Here is a 22,601-nt window from a genome sequence, read left to right as displayed (position 1 = left end):
CATTGCATTTTGATGAAAGTTTACAAAGGCATGGAATAATGAGCACCAATGAATCATTCATAACCAGGGTCAATTCTGATTTCATGATGACTCTGACAACTGAATTTCTATTTTCACCTGCAGTGCAAAATCTAGCAGATGCACCACAACTCTGCAAATCTCCACCTTGACCTGCCCATTGTTTCCTGCGTGATCACGGCAGCCGGAATCGCCCTGGCACTTTAGAGCCCTGCCTAATCCTACCCTGCTGTTACCATAGTGATGAGATACAGGGTCAGTCGGGTGAGGTTTAGACGTCTGTTCTCTAGTCTCTCTGCATCACATTTCTGCAGCTCTGAGGTGGTGGATTTCTAGCAGAAGAACCAGCACTTCAGTTATTATAAACAAAACATATCCACCATACACTTATGATCAAAAATTTGGGGTCGATACGATTTTTTGGTAACAATTTACAACACTTTATAATGATAATGCATTAACTAATAATGGATAATACATCAAAGTTCAGTTCATTCAGTACATTGTTAAAGTATTTAGTTCATTGTTAGCTCATGTTACCTCAGGTCAACTTTTGATTTTAATCATGTATTAGTAAATGTTGAAATTAAAATTAACTAAGATTAATAAATGATTTAGAAGCATTTTTCATTTTTCATTATTAGTTCATAATTTCACACCACCTTAACATTGTGTTCTAACTTGACATAATTAGATTCCCAATTCCACACTGAAGGCCAAAATTCTGCACAATGCAACACAGTCACAGCTAATTGTGTGACTAGCTCTGTCTGTTTGTGTGCTCTCTAGACATCTCTCTAGACTGCATAGCATAAATGTATATTTATATCAGAAAAATCAGTCCTACTGTATATCATCTCTCCTGAGTAATTCAAAAGCAGCATCTGTGCAAAACATTGTTCCTCTGGGTAATTTTAATAGCATTTAATAGTCTTTTTTTCTGTTATACTGCATAGTGAAGTCTTCTCTCTCATCTCTATCTACTGTATGAGTGGCTATACATGTCATATAGCAATGTTGAGAAGGAACACATGTCTTATTCAATAGTCTGTTTAGTGAAGTCTCCTGTTTCTCACACTGACACATAACATACAGGCTTTAAAGGAACACTCCACTTTTTTTGAAAATAGGCTCATTTTCCAACTCTCCTAGAGTTAAACAGTTGAGTTTTACCGTTTTCTAATCCATTCAGCCGATCTCCGGGTCTGGCGGTACCACTTTTAGCATAGCTTAGCATAGTTCATTGAATCTGATTAGTCCGTTAGCATCTCGCTCAAAAATGACCAAAGAGTTTAGATATTTTTCCTATTTAAAACTTGACCCTTCTGTAGTTACATCGTGTACTAAGACCGACGGAAAATGAAAAGTTGCAATTTTCTAGGCCGATATGGCTAGGAACTATACTCTCATTCCGGCGTAATAATCAAGGAACTTTGCTGCCGTACCATGGGTGCAGCAGGCGCAATGATATTCCTTTAACACAGGCATATGTATGATGGGAGATTGTGATATCCTTGTGTGTTAACTCTGCCCTGTTCTGTGGTTGCTCTCTATTATAAAACAAGGATAAAAACAGTATTTAAAAAAAAAAAAAAAAAAAAAAAAAAAATATATATATATATATATATATTGCGCTGCTTAGTATTTTTGTGGAAACTGTGATTAATTGAATTAAAGTTAAAAAGAGTAGCATTTATTTGAAATACAATTTTTTTTATAACATTATAAATGTCTTAACTGTCATTTTTGGTCAGTTAAATGTGTACTTGCAGAATAAACATATTCATTTCTTTAAAAAAAAAAAACAACTCCAAACTTTTAAACAGTAGTGTATATCAAAAAAATGCATGTTGAACTTGGTGAAGGCATTCCCACAGATGATGGGCTTGCACCTGATCTATCACTTTCTTTTTATTTACCTACAGCCACACAATTCCCTTTTCATCTGTTTATCCCGTCAGCTTCTTTTGTATTGGAGTTTAATGTGAGTCATTTGGCGTCTGATTAGATCACTGTTGCTCCCTCAGTATTTGATGTCTATATTAAGGTCTTGATTGTTTAAGTGCTCAGAAGAGCCGCTCACCATACAATAACAACTCAAGCAGGCAGCATAGTCCTGCCCCTTCCCCCAAACACACACACACACACACACACACACACACACACACACACACACACACACACACACACACACACGCGCACACACTCTGCAGGATTAGCCGTCTAATAAAGCAGGTGACTCTCACACTCACTACACTCCTAATAGAGTCGTTTCCCAGCTTTAATTTCAAGCTCTGGCGATCTGGGTACTGCCTGAGATGCTGATGTGACGTGTGTGTGTGTGTGTGTGTGTGTGTGAGGGCTGGTGTGTTTGTGCACGTGTAAGTTGTAGTGTTCTGTAGATGCACGAGTTCATAATGTCATTTCAGCACATTTGAGTAATGCAGCAGTACTTGCTGAACAAGAGATGTTCATGTTTATAATCTTTCTGAGATTGTAAAGTGAACATTTTAGCTGTTTGTCTGTGATGGAGTAGTCACAGCATCAGACAGACCGCCCACAGGCCGTTCGCTGGCTGTCTGATCCATTCTGCAAGCAAAAACACCAAGATCTGACTCAAAATGAGCAGTTTCAATCTTCTTGGCCGGCTTTACCCAACTTCTGAGAGTTGTGGTGCATCAGTCCACTAAAAAAAATACACATTTGAAGCTCTAGTTGCTATAAAAACAGACAGTGTCCTGAGGTGTGCGCTATTAGAGCATAAAGGTCTGTTTACACTTCACCCCAAGAAAGATAATTATATTATCGATAAAGATAAGAATAACGATAACTATATTAGCATCCACACTAGCGCACAATGTTTATTATAAACACATGCTGCAGTTTTGCCATCTGCCGCTTTACATGCTTGAGCTCTTTAAAGCGAGATGGATTCTGATTGGCTGCCAATGTTTTTATTGTTCATCAGAAGGAAAAAATCATTCTGAAAGTGATTACAATGATATAATTTCTCTGTGCTGTTATCGTTATAGTTGTGGTGTGGACACTGCTATTCTTTTACATTTAGAACGATGTTTAGAACTATATCTTTATCATTATCATTATAGTCCTTGGTGTGAATGGACCTTAAGAAACAACATTTATGAGACAGTTTGTGTCAGATTTTGTTGTTGATTTGAAATTTAAATGTGAGCATGGCGAGCAGTTTTTGAGATTTCAGGATTTCCCCATCCAAATAGATAGGACTTTGTTTTGGATGCCTGAAATAGCTGCCCGGAGATGTTGGAAATATGGCCTGCCGAGTGAACAGACTTTCCTTGAAAGGGACTTTTGTTTTTCTCCAAAGTGAACCCAATGACCAATCATCTGGCCAAACTAGCAATGGAGGGACTCAAGCTTCCCTTCTCAGACTTAGCAAATTACTTATAGAAATTATAGTGAAGTTAAATTGGTGGAGGGATGACTGTTAATATAGAGAAGTTTGAGTAATATTCACAGTAATATTGTGAAATATTATTACAATTTAAAATAAGTGTTTTCTATTTGAATATATTTTAAAATGTAATTTATTCCTGTGATCAAAGCTGAATTTTCAGCATCATCACTGATGATGTAACAGTCTTTACTGTTTGATCAATTTAATGCATCCTTGCTGAATAAAAGTATTCATTTCTTTCAAAAAACAACTTTAGAATGGTTAGTGATATGAATGGCATGATTAAATGCGTATGCTACTGCAGAACTGTTTTTTGAGCTCCACTTAGGAACACTAAACAGTTCTGAGACTGATCTGCTTCAAATGTCACACAATCATCATGTCCTCACTGTTAGTTGGAAACACAGGTGTTAGTGAGGAACCTGCATCTAAAACTACTTCACGCTGCTCTTCAGTGTCCTGTCCTACAATTTAATTGTTCCACACATGCAGATGTAGGTCAGATCAAGTGTTTTCCAGCTGCAAAAGTAATCCATAATGAATGCATTCTCCTCCTCTCATTGTCCTGATTTATCTTAGCAGACAATTGTATGTTAATTTCTGATGTTTGTAGGACATCAAGCAATTATTCCTCGTGGCTTTAACAGAAGGTAGAGAGGGAGGACAATTCTCCTCAGTATATCTCATCTGACGTGACTTGGGACGAGTTACCTCATATTCCTGTGAGAAGCGTAGGCCGTCGTTGGCTTTCAGCCGCTCAATGTGGTCAGCCAAAGCACAGACAGAAACTGGAGGGTGTTCCCGCATTCCTACAGGGAAAAAGAAAGGATGAACTAATAGTAGAGATTTCTATTGGCTTGTTTTGTTTTGCTTGGCTGAACTGTGGGGAACAAACACACTTAGGTTCATACAGTTTTTAGGCTTTTGGAAGATGAGAAAACGGGCGCACATGGAAACAACCCAAAGCATGAGAGAAATAGAAGGCAAAGGAGAAAGCACAAAGCTTCTAGCACCATGCTATGTGCTTAGGCTAGCGGCAGTGATGTAAGCAGTGAACGGACATGCTCATTGGCTGACATGAACTGCATCTGGGTCAATAGCAAGGTGGCGTAAGCTGTCCTCTACAATCAAAATGGCATGTAAATGACATCTGCTTTTTACACAGAAGGACTACAACCTGAACACACATTAAAAAACACTGACTGTTTTCCCGTGTTTGAGACGGACGGCCTGTGGAGAGGACGTGAGAGATGGGTACGCTTTATCTGAGAGCAGCCAGAGTGGTGGAGGGGGCGTGGTTTTGGATTCGATGGACAGGTGGGAGGAGCATTTAAAATGAAGGAAGTGAAAGTTCACACAGGAACGAAAGAGCAAAACTAACTTGAAGTGCTGGGGCAGCTGAAGGCACTGGAACCTGCAGAAAAAAGATGAGGAGGGACTGTGATATATGTCACTGACAGAAGTGAGAGGAAGAGAGGAGAGAAAGAGGAAAGGAGACAGAGGATGTACAGATAGAGCAAGAGAGACACCAATGATGAGCAAAAGACATGAAATGGCTTCCCCAACATATTTAACTTCTGTAATATGACAAATTTCTGAGTGAAACTGAATATTTAGTGTAAATAATATAGGGTGGGGCATTTTGATTGGATTATAAGAAGCTGGCTGAGAAATTACTGGTTAATAGGCCTATTATTTTTTCCCTTCCATTCAATTTGGTTACATCAGCAGAAAAGTAGTTTCAAAAGTAAATGAAATGTAAATCATACATAAGATATTTCTAGACCACCATTCAAAAGTTTGGGGTCGGTAAGATTTTTGTAATGTTTTTGAAAGAAATTGCTCACCAAGGCTGAATTTACTTGATCAAAAATACAGTAAAAACAGTAATAATGTGAAATATTATTATAATTTAAAGGGTTATGTCACCCAAAAATGAAAATTCTGTCATTTATTACTCACCTTTGTGTCGTTCCACATTCGTAAGACCCTATGTTCATCTTCAGAACACAAATTAAGATCTTTTTGATGAAGTCTAAGAGGTTTCTGTCCCTCCATAGAGATTCATTGCAACTAACACTCCAAGGTCCAGAAAGGTAGGAAGGACATTATTAAAGTACTCCATGTGACTGCAGTGGCTTAAACCCAGTTTTATGAAGCAACATGAGTGCTTTGTTTGTGCAAAAAAAAAAAGTACCACATTATTTAAAAAAGTAGTATTATCCAAAACGTGTTCATGCAACAATGTCAGCTCTCACATGAACACAAAATGCATGTGTCGTGATGCTCTCATGAACGTGTGTTGCAGATCAATATTTTTGTAAGTAAAGTGGTAAATTATGTTTTTTTGTGCAAACAAAGCACTCGCGTCGCCTCATAAAATTGAGGTTAAACTTAAAATTGAGTAACATGGAGTACTTTAATGATGTCATTCCTACCTCTCTGGACCTTGAAAGTGGTAGTTGTGTTGGATCTCTATGGAGGGACAGAAACTTCTCAGACTTCATCAGAAAGATCTTCATTTGTGTTCCGAAGATGAGCGAAGGTCTCACGAATGTGGAACGCCATGAGGGTGAGTAATAAATGACAGAATTTTCATTTTTGGGTGAACTAACTGTTTTCTATGTGCATATATCTTAAAATGAAATTTATGTCTGTATTTCAGCATCATTACTCCAGTCTTCAGTGTCACATGATCCTTCAGAAATCATTCTAATATGCTGATTTGCTGCAGTTGTGCTGCTTCATATTTTTGTGGAAATTGATTTTTTTAAAGGATTCTTTGATGAATAGAAAGTTCAGAAGAACAGCATTTGAAATAGAAATATTTTGTAACATTTAAATGTCTTTACTATCACTTTTGATCAATTTAATGCATCTTTGCTGAATTAAAGTATTAATTTCATTTTAAAAAATCTTACTAACCCTTACTATCTCTTGAACGGTAGTGTAAATAGGGTAAATGTTTATTTTATGTCATCCTATAGAGACACTGAGACCCTTTGGACTATTACAGGAGCAGCTCATCTTCTCTGGGCCACATCAACCTTCCAAATAATGAATACCTAATGTCTGCATTAGGTTGCTCTGCAACCTAATGTCTGAAAGGCACTGTTTTCCTTTAGTTCGCATTAAAACGCTCAGTTCAGAAGTCAAGAACTGTTTGGATTTCAGCATGTCAACACAACAGGATGTTTAAATGGCACCTTGTGTATCACATTATTTACTCTTACAGCACCTTCCAAAGTATGTGTGTGGTGCTGGAATATAGTTTGCACGTCAAGGATATCTTTTCAAACAGTTTGCCTGAAACGTCAAACATGTAGCTACACAACAAACACTCTTTATCTGTGAGGTAAGCCATTTTTACATTTTCAAAGTGTCCTAAAGCTTTTTGAAACATAAATGCTGAACTTTCACAACTAAATAAACAACAACACTAGTAGCCCGGTTCCTCATTTGAAGATTCGCAAGCAAGGAAAATCAATTTTTATGGCAGGGAAGTTGACATGAATATTTCTCCCAGTTTCGCCATGAGAAAGATCATGCATCAGTCGAGCGTGCGCTTGCAGCCCAACAATCTGACATAAGAACATGAGTCACTTTGCAACTGAAGCAAAAGCAGATTCTTATTGAAGTCAGCAAAATGTCTGAGCATTCGGAAATTTCCCCTGAGAGGGAGAAGAAAAAAAAACAGAAAAAGACAGAGGAAGAAGTGCAAAATATGGATGGGAAGAAGTGAGAAAGAGAAAGATTTTCTCCTGGGAATCATCCTGCTTAATTTTTCCATCAAGTTCAAAGCTCAGAATGAAGGAATATGATCTGATGCCACTGTGTGTATGAGTGTGTGTGTGTGTGTGTGTGTGTGTGTGTTTGAGATTAGCTGGCAGGTTCTGCTCCTCAGTGTGTGTCCTTCACCTGACAGTGCAGCTCTGTGAATAATGTTTTGTCTTCACACTGAAGCTCCAGCTGAACCTCACATTCATAAATCCAGGGAGCATTTCTGTCTTTCTTTCTGAGGTCTACATCCAAAAAAACCCAAACTGATTTGTTTTGAAAAGAAACTTTACCTCTGTTGCAAAATCTAGAAAGCATTTTAAAGTTTGCCGTTCCAAAAGGTGGATAGTATAATAATGCTGCTTTCCAACCTGGTTCTGAGGCAGTACTGCATGCATCCTTAAAGGATTTCAACATATAACATGATAGACAAAATTTTCAATGATAGTACAGTCAGCACAGAAAAGTATGCATGAAATAGTTAAAAATTCATTTAATAGTATTTGACTATTTTTGTGGGTGCTGTATTGCCTAATGCTTTATGGAGTATGTTAGCTTAGAACTCGGCTAACAAGAAACTCTACACTGTAAAAATGTAATTTTTACAGAAAAAGACTATAAACTGCAAGTTACCTAACCCACTATGGTAAAAAACAGTATTAAAAGCACACTATGTAGTTTTCACCTCTAGAGGTTGCCTATTCAAAACAAAGGCGTAGCTTGAAGATGCCTTTATTTCACAGAATCATGGGAGGTGTTGTCTTCACGTCTACAGCCGATGGAAAAGAATCCGACAGGGCTCGGGCAGAAATCATATTTATGGATGAGCTAATGTATTACAAAATAAGAAAATCGAGGATAACATGGGTATGATGTCATTGATAGGCGACGCATGGACACGTGCGTGTCCTGGTTAAAATTGCTTATTTCTCTGGATTTAAACATTCTTGGAAACATTTGGAATAATATAAGTACACAAGTCAATAAAATATATAACACTGTTCTAGTGTTTTTTTGATATTGTAATCCAAAAATCGTACATATTGTGCCTTTAACTTATGTAATTTGACAGTAAAATACTGAAAAAAAAAATATGGGTTTGCAAGTAAAAACATCAGTTTTTGGTATAATTTACAGTGAAAAACAGTAAAAGGACATTAGCAGAAGTCCCTGCATGACACAGGATATATGATTATAATTTATTTAAATACTTTTGTTTCATTTATTTTTGTTATCAGTAATGCACATTAGGGTGTTTTGTTACATTTTCTATTATTTACTGAATGTCTGTTTACTGAATGTCTTAATGTCATTATTTTAGTGTCATGTGTGTTACCCTTATGTTGTGAACGATCCTGTCCACAGTCTAGTGTTGTTTTAGTATCATTGAAATCCTATTATAATTGTTTTAAATATTTTGAATTAGTTTTTATGTTTGTATTTTCTTTTTTCATTTTTCATATCACTTAATAAAATTTACAATTGTAAGTTGTAAAAATGCAGGCACCAGTATGCCATCCTGTAATACTGGAAACATTGTCACTGATGTTTTACTATGAATTTCTGGCAATCACATCTGCTGTTTTTTCCTGCAAATTTAACAGGATATTTTTTAAGTGTATTGGATTAATTTGTGAGTCACGTAAAGTATCTCATGTGCTTTGTTTTCAAGAATGACTACTCAGTTGGCATGAAAAGTCACTATGCCTTAGAACACACATTTTTGTGTTTGTAAATGTGATGAGCTGTTTGTAACTCATTTGCTCGGTATTAAAACAACAGAAGTCCATGTAAAGTCTCCCTCATGATGAGTGTGGTGATGTACCTTGTGTCTGGTAGTTGAGCCTCCTCATTTCCACCGGGTCAGAGGAATTGGCCAGCAAGTGATCTTTAACTCCAGCTGAGTGCTCATCTTTAGCCGAGGGAGAGGAGCGCTTCCTGTGCAGCAAGGAAATGACATCAAACATGAGCGTACGTACACACCGTGATCATGTGGATGTGTAAATATGCAAGATATTTCCTGTGTTAGTATCTGTTAGGAGAACATCAGCACTAATCTGAGCTCAATTAAACTCTCAGATTGCCTCTCATTAAACACCAAACACAAACTAGCATTTATTATTGGATCAAAGAGAACCGCTCGATACCCACCTCTCCTGTTTGCTGCATCCCACAGAAAGAGATGGAAAAGCAGAAGGGAAAAAAGAGAAAATGTCACAGGAAGAAAACTGCACAGACGGCGTGTGTAGGGTGAATTTGTCAGAAATGTGGAAATGCCATTGCTACTAATGAGCTCCGATTCTAGCTGACATTTGCAAAATGAGTTTTCTTTTCACTCAATAGACATCTAACTTAAACCCTGGGCATTTGATTCTCTTACATTGTTCAATAAGACCGACTGGATTTGGCTATAATTGAGAAGAAGGGTACGTTTTTATCTGTAACTTGGGAACATCAGATTTTGGTAGGTGTGCTATCATGACTTTTTCTATTGCGTGAGGGAAAATATCACTTCTGCAGTCTAGTTCAAAAAAATAAATGACTATTATTTAATCATTAAAGTTCTGTGAAAGTATCCAGGAAAAGAGTGTCCTAAGAAAAAACACTTAAATTGCTGACTGTCATACTGAAATAAGATTTCTTGACTTTTCAATTTTCTACTCTTACAGTGAGTCAGCAACGTTTCTTTGAGAGACCGGCTATTTATACCTGACAGGAGGAAGTACAGTAAACTCACTGTGTTTGCTACGCATGGCGAAAAAGAAAATATGGTCACTTAAGCAGAATGTGAAGAATACGCTTCTGATCTCAGCGCAGGATGACTGATTGCATTTTTCTTGGAAATGCACCAGTAAAGTAATTGTACTTCTGTATAAAAAAGCAGGTGGCTTCCGTACCTCTTGAAGAGCAGGATGGCAATGACGATGATGATGATGAGGACGACGGCCAGCACTGGTCCCATAACCCACAGCATCTCTGGGTCCTCAACGTGACGGGACATCCCGCTGTGGAGCTTCACCATCATGGGATCAGAGTAAGGACTCACTGTGAACATCTTATGAGACAGAAAGAAAGAAGGAGAAAGGAAATACTTAAAAGATCAAAAGTTTAGGCACAGCTACTTATTCTTTATTATGATTTTTTTTTTTTTTTTTTTTTTATGTTTAGTAAGTGTTTTAAAAGTGTATTTAAATAAATGTTTTTATTTGAAAAATTTTCAATTTTACATTATGATTTAATTAATTGTTATTTGAATCCCATGAATCCCAGTTTAAATGAATGAAAACTCATCTATTCAAGCATAAATAAATAAATAAAATACAGTTTAAAAAAAATAAATAAATAAATAATAGTTTTGTAAAGAAACTATTTGTAAAGAACATATCACTGAAAAAAATTTTTTGAAGAAACAATTTTCACTCAGAAATAGCTTTTAAATTCCACAACGAAGTGCAAAGAAACGGCAAATTAACACATTTAAATAAATGTAAAATTGTGAAGTAGAAGGACTGAAATAGTATTTTCTTGTAAAATGTACTATAATAATCATTGTTTTATTTACAACTTTGAAAAACCATTTAGTGATATATAAAGTATACATGCCTCTATAATTATATACAGTATGTCTATAAAACTAATTTCAAACATTTAAGCATATGCTTTTAGAGCAAAAGAGAATACTTAAAATGCCACAATGAATACCATTATAATGCATCATACAGGCTTCATAGGATGTGTTTCCAGATAGAGATCAAGCAAACATTTTGTTATAGATTTTATTTTTGGTGTTGCTGTAATCTATGCCACATCCTATAAAAATGTTAAAGGCTGAATTTGGTAGGTAAAATAGATGTGTTTTTAGGTTTTAGGAGCCGAGAGGTGTGTCAACACTGTCATCTATTCAGTGGTGTATTCTACAGTACAGCTGGGCCTTAATGTGATATTTAATGATGTTTAGTGACCACATATAAACTATCAAAAGATTTTTTAGAAAAACTATTGAAGGGTGTTTGAGAAAGCTTTGAAAGCTTTCAACTCTTCAAAGTAACACAGAAGTCAGCCTCCTTTTACACAAACGCTGGCAACTAATCGTCTTAGTAACACCTTTTAGACATCACAGCAGGGAGCGCGGGAGAAAGAGGGATGGAAACAGGAAGATAGAGGGAGAGTGAGAGTGAGAGAAAGGGCTGAGGGAGGGGTAACCTCTTCCATCCCACTGAGAACCGGAGGATACGCATCATCAAGCAAATCCCATCAGTGCTACACCACCTGCATTCCCTCCGGAAGTGACACCAGGTACCACAGAAGCCATCGCTGCCCAGAACACATTTACAGCAGCGCAGCATCAACACAGAGACTCAGAGGAGTCTGAACTCTTAAAGGAAACGTTCAACCAAAAATGAAGATTGTGTCATCATTTACATATAGACATTTCTCAAAATGTCTTCTTTTATGTTCTGCAGAAGAAAGTCAAACAGCAAAAAAATGATTTTTGTACTTAGTACTGTCTTGTTTTCAATTACAAATATCTAAAAATCCTTAAAGTCGGCATGAAACGGATGTTGTGGTAGTCTTTTTTTTCCTATTGTGATGTATATCCGAATGAAACGGCTTCTCGAAGAATAAAAAATTTAGGGTGGGACTTGATTTTTTCCATTGGGAATTGACTGGATGGTTAGATGGTTGTGGTTTGCCATTGGTCAATCTCATGTGTGTGACAGGTTGCTCTGCCTGCTAAGAAAAAGTCTCTTGATTCCCTTATGAATTACTTTTATTTCTGACCCCACTGACAGATGATTTCTGGGGGTTTGGGTGGGCTATACGTCCCCCCCACAGAGGTCGATCCCCCCGGCTCCCTGAACAGCCGGCTCCTCCCTGGTCACCTGCACTGCCAGGCACCGCCCTGGAGGATCCCTAGCCTGCCGGCACCACCCTACAGGATCCCTAGCCTGCCCTGGTCACCTACCCATCTCCTACCACAACTCCAGGGCACCCACCATCCCACCATGGTTAGGCTTTCTACAGTGCGAGGACGCGCCTTCTGGTTGTGTTTTTCTCCTAGTTATTCTCCTGTTAGTGTTGTGCGCTTCATATCAGCCACACACCGTGACAATTAGTAAATGATGATAGAAATTTCATTTTTGAACCAACATTTATTCACAAACTCAGAGGTACCAGGTGAGTTTTCTCAATATAAATACCTCCATTGATATTTCTGAAAAACTGTTATATCTAACTCGACAAGGCTGTGAGGAATACTCAAAGGAGATTTTTATTTCTTTGTAGTTACTTTTGCATTAATTTTTTTTTAAACAGATGAAAATGAGTCAATAGTTGAGATACAGTAAGAATGTAGAGCTGTAAAAAGAAATGCAGATAGCAGCTCAGACCATTTAGTCATAGAACTTGACAGTTGTAGAAATTTCTATTTTTTAGCTATAGACCAATCTGAACACAGACTGAGACATAAAGATCTCTTCTGAAATTCTAGAATGCACGTGAGATTCTCCATTTAATTTAAGATGAGAAACTAGAGAAATGAAACTGATCTCATTTGTTTTTTTCTTGTCAAAGTAGAAATTAAAAAAAAAATGATTGGGAAATGATTGGCTAAATGATTGACATCCATAAACAAAACAGTACAACAAATTGAACTGTTTTTGATTGTGTCAAATTAAATATAGCATCCTCTTTAGACACGCATAATGCAGACTTTATATTTAAACAGCAGTCTTTACTGGTTAAATATTCACAGACACTAGCAGACACTAGTTACGCTTTAAAAGTAGGGTAAGCAATTTGTTTTAAAAACAATTTTTGTTATACTGCGTTGAAACATCCTGAGAGCAATCAATAATAGAAGTGGTCTAAATATTAAAAAATGTACATATATCTTCTGTGGAAGTCTCATGACCAAAAAATATTCCTTGAATTATTGCATTTGGTCCGACTGTCAACATATGCATTTCCATACCCCAACTTGCGCACACATCACACGTCATCAGAGCGTTCTGTAACGCTATGCAGAGACGTAGACAAACAGTCACTGAGTGCCACAAATAAACAGCTACCACCTTTTACAGTTCCCCCGGAACCAAAACAACAAGCTTATGCTGCGTTCAAGCTATTTTGTAACTATAATTACGAGAAGGCAACCCTTGATGTTCTACCTGGAGCTGTTCATACCCTCAGACTCAGATTTATGCATTTCTATGTCAATACTATCAACACCAAAATGAATCTGCAGCAGTCAGGTGGTACAAGTCAGAGCTCTGTAAGTCATTTACATTCATTATTATTGTAATGTTATGCGCTTTGAGACATGAGGTAATTTAACGCCGTCTCTCGTACAGATTCTGCTGTGCGTGTTCATGTGTTTTGAAGGAGTGGCTTTTGAGACGCTTTGAAGGGAGGGTGGGATCTCATACTTTCGAAGCTAGCTTGCTATTGCTAGCCTCTCCGTAATTGCCTACTCTACCTTTGACTGAATTCCGCAATTCCAAATATCCTGCATCGCAAAAAATCACAGGGCCGTAGATCTGCTGGGCTGCTATCATCATCACCTCTGTTTCTCTGCAACAGGATTCTGAGAATCTTTTGAGCATTTGCATAACAGTGGAGTGAGAGAGTGTCTAAAAGCCCTGTGGGAATCTGTCAGTGGGAAACTTTCATAGTGATCAATTTAATCGGCACTACCTCAGACGGAAGCACATCCCACAGCGTGAGTAATGCATCTCTGACTGACTCCAACCACTATTTACTGATGAATATTCATGTGTGTGTGTGTGTGTTTTCATTTCTCTTTCACCTCTCCTCCATCTCTTCATCTGTAACGCTCAGGTCTCTCCAGCATTAATGATACCATCTCTCTCTCTCTCTATTCTGTCGTCACACTCTCTGCTGATCTGCCGCAGTCCTTCATGTGATGTCTCTTTCTCCTTCCTTTCTTTCATCTCCTCCTCCTCTAATCTGTTTTTCTTTAAGTGCTGCGGTAGTTTTGCAGTCGACCTCTTTCATCCAATTTCACACTCGCTAGTCTGTTTGCCAGCCCACCACAGACTGTCCTTTCACAAGATCCTCTCCTCTTTTTTTCTTCTCTCCTCTTTATTTCACCTCCCCTCTCATTCTCTTTATCTTAACTGCTAGTTGGTCAGACTAGTTCTTAACATAATGACTGTGTTTATGCAACTGGCCACAGGGCTCACATGTGTGTGTGTGTGTGTGTACAGGTTTGGCTATAATTGTGAGGGCCAAATGTCCTCACTTATATTGTGAAATATTATGACAACCAACTAGTGAGGACATTTTATTGGTCCTCACTAGTTAAAAAGGCTTATAAATCGGCCAAAACGTGTTTTTATTTAAATCTAGTGTTTTGCACGTTTCTGTAGGTAGGTTTAGGGGTTGGGGTTGGGCTAGGCGATAGAAAATAGTATTAACCAGATATCAAATCAATGGAAGTCTAAGCAATGTCCTCACTAATATAGTGAAACAAACATTGTGTGTGTGTATGTGTGTGACTCACTGAGTCCCGGTCTTTCAGTGCTGCCAGTATAAACGTGCGGTACTGCTGCTGTCCAGGTAGAGGTTTGTTATAGAAGCCATTGTAAGTTTTCTCGTCTCCTAACACAAAGGTTTCTGGAAGATAGTCCAACTTGGCAGCGATGTAAGGCCGCAGGAAGTCCTGAGTTTGTCTCCTTCTCCTCTTATTTACATCTGAGTCTCCATTACTCCCCAAAAGCTGATAAATCACAAAGAACACATCACATGAAACACATTAGTAAAATGACAAACGAACGATGACAATGCACTGGGGAAAAAACACACACATGCATAAAACCACTGACATGAATGTTCATATACCCTCTTATACAAGTTTTAGGGCTAGATGATGTTAGTTTCTCACTAAATGAACAGAAATAAGAATGATACTAAAATGATTCAAATAGATTAAATTAAAAGCACTAAATAAAAATCACATTAGCTTAATTTTTAAATAATTGCAAAATAGTTATACACACATGTACACCAGCGTTCAAAATTTTTTAGCAAGTATGCATTCATTTAATCAAGCGACAGACATGTATAATGTTACAAAAGATTTCTATTTCAAATAAATGCTGTTCTTTTGAACTTTTTATTCATCAAAGAATCCTGAAAAAGTATCACTGTTTCCACTAAAAAAGCAAATAAATTATCAAATAAATGTAGCTCTGGTGAGCAAAAGAGACTTTTCAAAAATATGAAAAAATCTTACCAACCCCAAACTTTTGAACAGTAGTGTATATATATATATATTGGCCAGCACTACTTTAGGTCTATTCTGATTGTCACTTTTAGTCCATGAAACAGCTGGACTGTGACCCAGAGGTCAGAGGTCAGGTATCAGCCTCAGGTGCTTCAGTCAGAGGCATCATTAATTCAAAATGACATACACACTGTCTCCAAGTGCTTCATCTGTCTCTCTATAGACCACTTCCTCGGTTTCTCCATCCCTAACTCTTTCTCTTTTTTCTTTCTCTCCAATAACATAATAACCAACAGACTGCTGCTTCTTTAGTAAAGCACATTTGGTCGAGACTGAATCAAATCCAAGGCCACAGGATTGCAGCTGAACAAATGGGGTCTAGCGGCAGAGAGAATGAGGACTGCAGCGGGACAGCGGGTATAATATCAGTGCAGTGATAAACACCAGCACAACACGGGATACAATAATACACCTCTCATTTGACTTGGCAACGCTCATAAATAAGGGGCAACTCAGGGGAGAATGGCTGTGTGAAAACAGGCCGTTTCAAAACACTGGTGACACCAGTGTGATTTTTACAGCGCCGCTACGTTTTGATATTCAGTAGGCAGCACCTGAAAAGTTTTGCCTATTTTGCAGACGATAGTTTATTGAGAGCAAGCAAACGCATGAGAAAGCAGAACCGTGTCGGAGCTCGAATGCTCAGTAGTAATAACAAAAAAGCAAAAATGCCAAGAGAAGCTTTTTAAGAGCCAACGAAGTGCCTGTGTGTCTCAACAGCTGCAGCAGAGATGCAGAAAAACCGAGAAGGTAAAAAGAGGTGAAAAATAACAAGTGGAACAACAAATACTAACATACTGTGGAACATAGAAAAAAATAAACATATATCACAGACCTCATGTATGACTGGTAACATGAATAAGGTAACAGATTGTGAGATATATTATGTTTATGTTATTTGTATGTGATCATCACAAACACACACTCACCTCATCCAGATCCATATCCTCTGGGTTTTCCCAGCGGCGTAGAGTTGATGTAGTTACTGGTACCACCACTATATAAAAGCACCTAAGAGGAAAACATACACATGTCATTATAGTCAAAATTCCCTATCTATCTATCTATCTATCTATCTATCTATCTATCAGGTTCAGTGTAGGCTTGCTGCAATAGTCAGTGATGACGGTGTTCGGTGTTCAGCTGCAACACTGGTTACATCACTTGACCACCGCGACACCACCCCCCACAGTCCCTACATCACCACCCCCCACTGTCCTTTTCAATTTTTTAAAATCTGTAAAAGCGCCTATTTAAACCCAGTGCTAACAGGGAACCTGCAAAGGACTAGTTGTGTTTTTCTAGTTGTTGTGTTTTTCATTAAGAATAATAATGAACCCACCATTCAAGCAATTGCCGTGGCAAACTGGCACTAATTTGAAAGCGAAAATAAAATGCGTATGGCCACACGGGTATTCATAACGATACGTATCTACTGCCATGGAGCATTTTCAGTTCATTCCTATTGAAGTTCAACTTCCATAGGAATTAATTGAAAACGCTCGCTTTTCTCTGCACCGTTATGAATGCCCATGCAGCCGTGCACATTTTACTTTCATTTTCAAATTAGTGATTTAAAAGCGAGGTGCAAAAAGACTCCACCCTCAACCCCCAGTGATATTACCGGTGTTGTCACACGTCGATTAACCGGTGGGAAAATTTCCTCACCGTCACAACCCTAGTGTGTTTGTGAGTGTGATGAAACGGTGGCATTACACCACTGATTGCATTTCTAAATAATTTTGTGACAGCTGTGCAGCCTGTGGATCATTCAATGACTAAAACAAACACTTAAATCCCATGATTAACGGCTGAGTAATTCCCACGCTCTCATGCCAGGACTGAGCAAGAGCATTGTTTGATATGTGTGATGTCTATAATGTCTGATGTAACTGCCTCTAACAATCTCGCTTTGGCTTTGATGAGAAAGTATGTCTGGTAATTTCTAATTAAAGGACTTCTGAGCTGTCTTTGGTCAGAAACGATCCTGCGGGCAGCGTGGGTATATTCAGCGTTCAGCCAGCTCAGACTGCACTGCATTACGGCAAATCTAGCCCGCTGCAGTGAACTAAACCCATGTGAGATGACTCCTCTGAGCAGGGATGGGAAGTGTATGAGTATTAACCTTGGCCTGAGTCTTGCTAAAGCACAACGCTCCAATATTTGCCAAAAGAGGAACAGGATTCTTGCATATGTGCACTGGCTGAACTCTGAGACTCCAGCAAACATTTCCTTGAGAGCCAACACACATCCTCTTTGGGTTGTTTTAAGATAAACAGTGAGGAATAAAAGCACTGTGATTGAGTGCTGTAGACTGCAGGCAGAAATGATCATGGTTGCTTTTACTTTGGTGTCAAATGTCATTCAATGCAAAAGTAAACATTACTTTTTTATTCTTTTTTTCTCTGATGATAGCCAAAGCAGCTCATCTAGTCTAATGTAGCTCATATGTGATGCACATCGTGTAAGAACTCTGCTTTTACTGATCATTGCTAACATAGATTAGTTATCCATGTGTTTTTTTAACAGAGGGCATCATTTTGCAAGGGGAAAACAAATGCTGGTTTCCATAGTAACCCATTTATTCCCACTGGGGGAAAATGAAGAGACATTTCCACAATATTTGGATATTTTTTATAAAGAAAAACATATATAAAAGTTTCTTTTTTTTGGCATATGTAATGAAGCAAAAACAACAAAAAAGTGAAAAAAGAAGCTAAAAAAACTGCTGTGGATACAAGCAACTCAGTGACACGATGAAATGGAAACCTGGGAAATCACTAATCTCGACCGCAGCAGAATTTCTTTTGCAGATTTAATTACAGGTAAAATACCTATCAATCATCATCAGCGCACTGTTCCTGCAGCTACAATGGATGTATCATGTTGATAATAGTACTAGAGAAAAATAAACGCTATATGTGTTGAAACTGTGCAGAGTGGTCGGAGTGCAGAGTTGTAATGTATTTCAGTTGAACAAAGTGCTTTTCTTCATTTCATAAATTTATTTATGTATTCATAGCCTAGTAATGTCACATACTGTACTAAAACTCAGCTACTCTTCCCTCAGACATGTGATAAAAAATGAAAACCTGTTTTTTTCCCCATTCTATATGACTACATAATAATAATAATTGTCTTTCAAAAAAATAATTTTATTTTATTAATATTAACAAAAATGAAACAAATCAATAAAAGAAATATATTACTATCAAGATTTTTTTGTCAATATCTTACACTATCATGACCACAGAAGTGTTGATGGCTGCACAAGATTCAATGACGATTTTTATTACGGCATTTCTTTGACTGACCTGACGAGGGCGCTGTTGTGCACTTTGGGCAGTGTGATGGTGAGTTTGCCGCCCTCCTCTGGGTCTTGTTTATGGTGGGTCGGTTTGGTAGTAAACAGGTCTGGGGCGGTGCGGATGGAGACCTGCTGCTGCAGTCCACCGGCGCTGTTCCCTCGGCTCATCAGCACAAAGGAGTAATCGGTGTCCGGCTGCAGCCGTGTGATCAACTTCCTCTTCAGGTCGCCCTGCACCTCAACGCTCTGCTGGTTATACAGGATCTGGCAGCAGGGGGAGCACAGGTTAACTCAATCACACAATGAGACTCATTTTACACTGCATTTTCTACTGCGGAATGACAGGGAAAAGGCACCTTGAAAGGCACTTGGGACTTGTAGGTTTCTGGTACCTCCCATGTGAGCAGGACAGATGTCTTCATCACAGCTTTCACACCAAAGTTTTTAGTGAACTCTGTAGAGGAGGTGAGAATAAAAGAGTTACTGCATGTCACAGATTCCTCAGCCCATCTCTTTCCAGACCAGCTCAGTGATTGGCAGAGGAACTGCATCACTGAGGAAAGACACTGTGCTGATTAACATGCGGTTTGAGACAGCTGTTCATGATAACATCTTAACACCTTCATCTCAAACCGCACATCAAAAATCAAAGCCTACTATCTGCTCTCTGCATGTGGTTTATGCTATAGGGAAGCTGAGAAGTCAGAATGCGGAGAAATGAAAGAGACGCCATCTCAGCAGACAAATTTAAAGGGATAGTTCACCAAAAATTAATATCCTGTCATTATATTTTGTGATGATGATTAATTGTCACACAAATATTTTCAGTGAATGATTTAATTGTCTGTTTTGCTCGTGTCACTTATAATGTACAGTAAGCCTAATAATTATATATATTTTTATATTTTACTGGGAAACATGACTAAATAGGTCTAATCTATTTTTCTTTAATGCTGTAAATATAATATAATTAGTGCTGTCAATTGATTAAAAAAAAAAAATTCCACATTTTTTTTCTGTAATTAATCGAGATTAATCGTGATTAAAAACATTGGAGTTTTTAATATTTTTATATTGTAATAATTTCACAGTTACTCTCCAAATTAATGCAGAAACAACTTCGAAGCTTTACAAATCTTTTGTTTCGAATCAGTGGTTCGGAGCGTGTATCAAACTGCCAAAGTCACGCCCCCCAGTGGTGAACCACTGAAATTTCAAAACACTTATGACGTAATGAAGCCTCGTTTACTGAAATCATGTGACTTTGGCAGTTTGATACACGCTTCGAACCACTGATTCGAAACAAAAGATTCGTAAAGCTTCGAAGCTTCATGAAGCATTGTTTTGAAATCGCCCATCACTAGATATTGTTGAATAAAGTCGTTATTTTGTTTTTTGGTGCACAAAAAGTATTCTCATTTCATTAAGGTTGAACCACTGTAGTCACATGAACTGTTTTAAATACGTCTTTAGTAGCTTTCTGGGCATTGAAACTGTTCATTATCTTGCTGGCAATGGAGGCCTCACTGAGCCATCAGATTTTATCAAAAATATCTTAATTTGTGTTCCGAAGATGAACGAAGGTCTTACGGGTGTAGAACGACATGAGGGTGAGTAATTAATGACAGAATTTTAATTTTTGGGTGAACTGACCCTTTAAGGACCAAGAATGTTTGGCATGACAGAAATGTTAAATAACAATAAAAATTAAAGCTGCAAGCAGCGATGAAAGGGCCCTCGCACCCGGGCTTACCGCCACCCGGTGGCCTTAGGAAAACTGAACAGTGGGCGATATTCATTTAAGCGGATAAATAGAGGAGAAATATGGCAAAGTCATTTTGATGCACCACAGTTCCTGCTGTCAGCAGGTGGCGCTTTGACTATTACTGAATATTGCCATGTAGATGTCTTCAGGCCAGGACTATTATCAAACATGTGAAGTTTGGAGCAGATCGAACATTGTATGCCTGAGTTACAACAACTTCCTGTTTCGTGGCATTAATCGCATACATTAGCACTTAGCCAAGTGTTACATGATTTAACGTGTTTCTAGCATGTTTGGTACTTCATGGCATATACAAAAGTGTTTCTGGGAGTGAATTACAGTGCAAAGCATGCCATTTCCTGTTCCCAGCAGGTGGCGCTATGACTAACTAAATATTGGCATATAGATGTCTTCAGGGCAGGACTCTTATCACACATGTGAAGTTTGGGGCAGATCGGACATTGTATGCCTGAGTTACAACAGCTTCCTCTTTCATGGCGAAACATCAGACTTTGTCAGGCCGCCACAGACATGCTCTTCATCGAAAACTCAAGATCTTTGCAATTTAACATCTCTAAGGCCTTAAGATTAGACTGACCAAATATGATTTTGATCTGGTTAAATCTCTACGAGGAGTTAATCAGTGTAAAACATGTAAGTTCCTGTTGCCAGCAGGTGGTGCTAAGACTGTAACTGAATATTGGCATGTAGATGTCTTTAGGCCAGGACTCTTATCAAACATGTGAAGTTTAGGGCAGATCGGACACTGCACGCCTGAGTTACAACAACTTCCTGTTTAATGGCAAACCATCGAACTTTGTCAGGACGCCACGGACACGCCCTTCAGCGAAAACTCTAGATCTTCGCAATTTAAAGTCACAAATGCCTTTAGATTAGACAGACCAAATATGACCTTAATCTGATTAAAGCTCTAGTAGGGGTGTTTGTTAAAGTACGTCTGGAAATGGCAAAAACTGCAAAAATTTTGCAGAGAAAATTCAAAATATCTCACTTCCTGTTGGGTTTACAGATTTTGCACCCAGGGACTTTTTTGTAGGTATTGGGCTGTTACATATGTCTACCGAATTTCATAACTGTACGTGAAACGTAGCGTGAAAGGCGCTCAATTGAAATTTTGTAGGTGGTGCTATCGAGCCATTTTGCCACACCTAATTCAGAAACCCATATCAGATGTAAATTTTCACCACTTCTGACGCGTGTGCAAAGTTTCATGAGTTTTCGAGCATGTTTAGGCCTTCAAAAATGCGATTCATTTAGGAGAAGAAGAATGATCTGACAATTTATTAATAATCATGACAAGCCTAGTTCAAAATTTGTATTACAATATTCTGGAGCACAAAAGCAAATGAAGCGATTGGGAACGGATGTTGTTGAGCTCCAAAAATAACACAAAGGTAGTCCATATGCTCCATGGAAGAAAGAAAGTCATACATGAGGGTGAAGTATCCCTTTAATGTTTCTAGCATACGATGAGCCGTATGTGGAGTTTTGCAGTGACTGCAACAAGCACAAGCCATACGTCTCCAACCATCTGCTCTGTGTGAGAGTTTTTCAATGAATGTGTGTATGAGACAAACTGACAAATAGAGAAATGTGAGGTGGCAGCGTGATGACTGTCTAGATCTATTTACAAAGTTATTTGCAAAACAAAGAACATAATATGACAATCACAAAACACTTTACTTCCATAATGTAACACATTTTCGACAGAAACTGAATAGTGAGTGGAAAATCTTTTTTGGTGGGAACTGTCATTATCCATCAGTATTTGAAAGCACTGAATCAAACTTCAAGATTTTGTCCCAACAGCTGTGACTGTCCACAGCATCATGCGACAAGGCATTTTTTCAGCCGCTTGGCTCTATTTTATCACACTGCCCTGGGTAGCTCCTCCCACAGTGGAATCTCATTGGACCAAACCATTAGCAAAGAAAAACCACAAATGAGATCACTTTAATGTTCGTGTTCC

General features: G+C 38.1%; 1 protein-coding gene across 14 annotated transcripts in view; it reads right to left on the bottom strand.

The window, feature by feature from the left end:
• Positions 1-22,601, bottom strand: part of ptprfa (protein tyrosine phosphatase receptor type Fa) — a 244,120-nt gene that overhangs the window by 18,820 nt on the left and 202,699 nt on the right. For 9 of the 14 annotated variants that reach the window (XM_051896608.1, XM_051896606.1, XM_051896609.1 and 6 more), the window contains 8 exons: positions 19,203-19,300; positions 18,854-19,110; positions 16,469-16,550; positions 14,757-14,972; positions 10,129-10,286; positions 9,057-9,169; positions 4,836-4,868; positions 4,166-4,263 (listed from right to left, as the gene is read on the bottom strand). In XM_051896608.1, coding sequence (XP_051752568.1) covers positions 4,166-4,263; positions 4,836-4,868; positions 9,057-9,169; positions 10,129-10,286; positions 14,757-14,972; positions 16,469-16,550; positions 18,854-19,110; positions 19,203-19,300 — 1,055 coding nt within the window. The remainder of the gene's footprint in view (positions 1-4,165; positions 4,264-4,835; positions 4,869-9,056; positions 9,170-10,128; positions 10,287-14,756; positions 14,973-16,468; positions 16,551-18,853; positions 19,111-19,202; positions 19,301-22,601) is intronic. The other 5 variants (XM_051896613.1, XM_051896620.1, XM_051896614.1 and 2 more) reach the window with 1 other exon arrangement.

Source organism: Ctenopharyngodon idella, chromosome 6, assembly GCF_019924925.1.
Source record: "Ctenopharyngodon idella isolate HZGC_01 chromosome 6, HZGC01, whole genome shotgun sequence".
Taxonomy (NCBI): Eukaryota; Metazoa; Chordata; class Actinopteri; order Cypriniformes; family Xenocyprididae; genus Ctenopharyngodon; species Ctenopharyngodon idella.
Note: the sequence above shows the minus strand (reverse complement) of the source record. Positions and strands in the feature narration are given on the sequence as shown.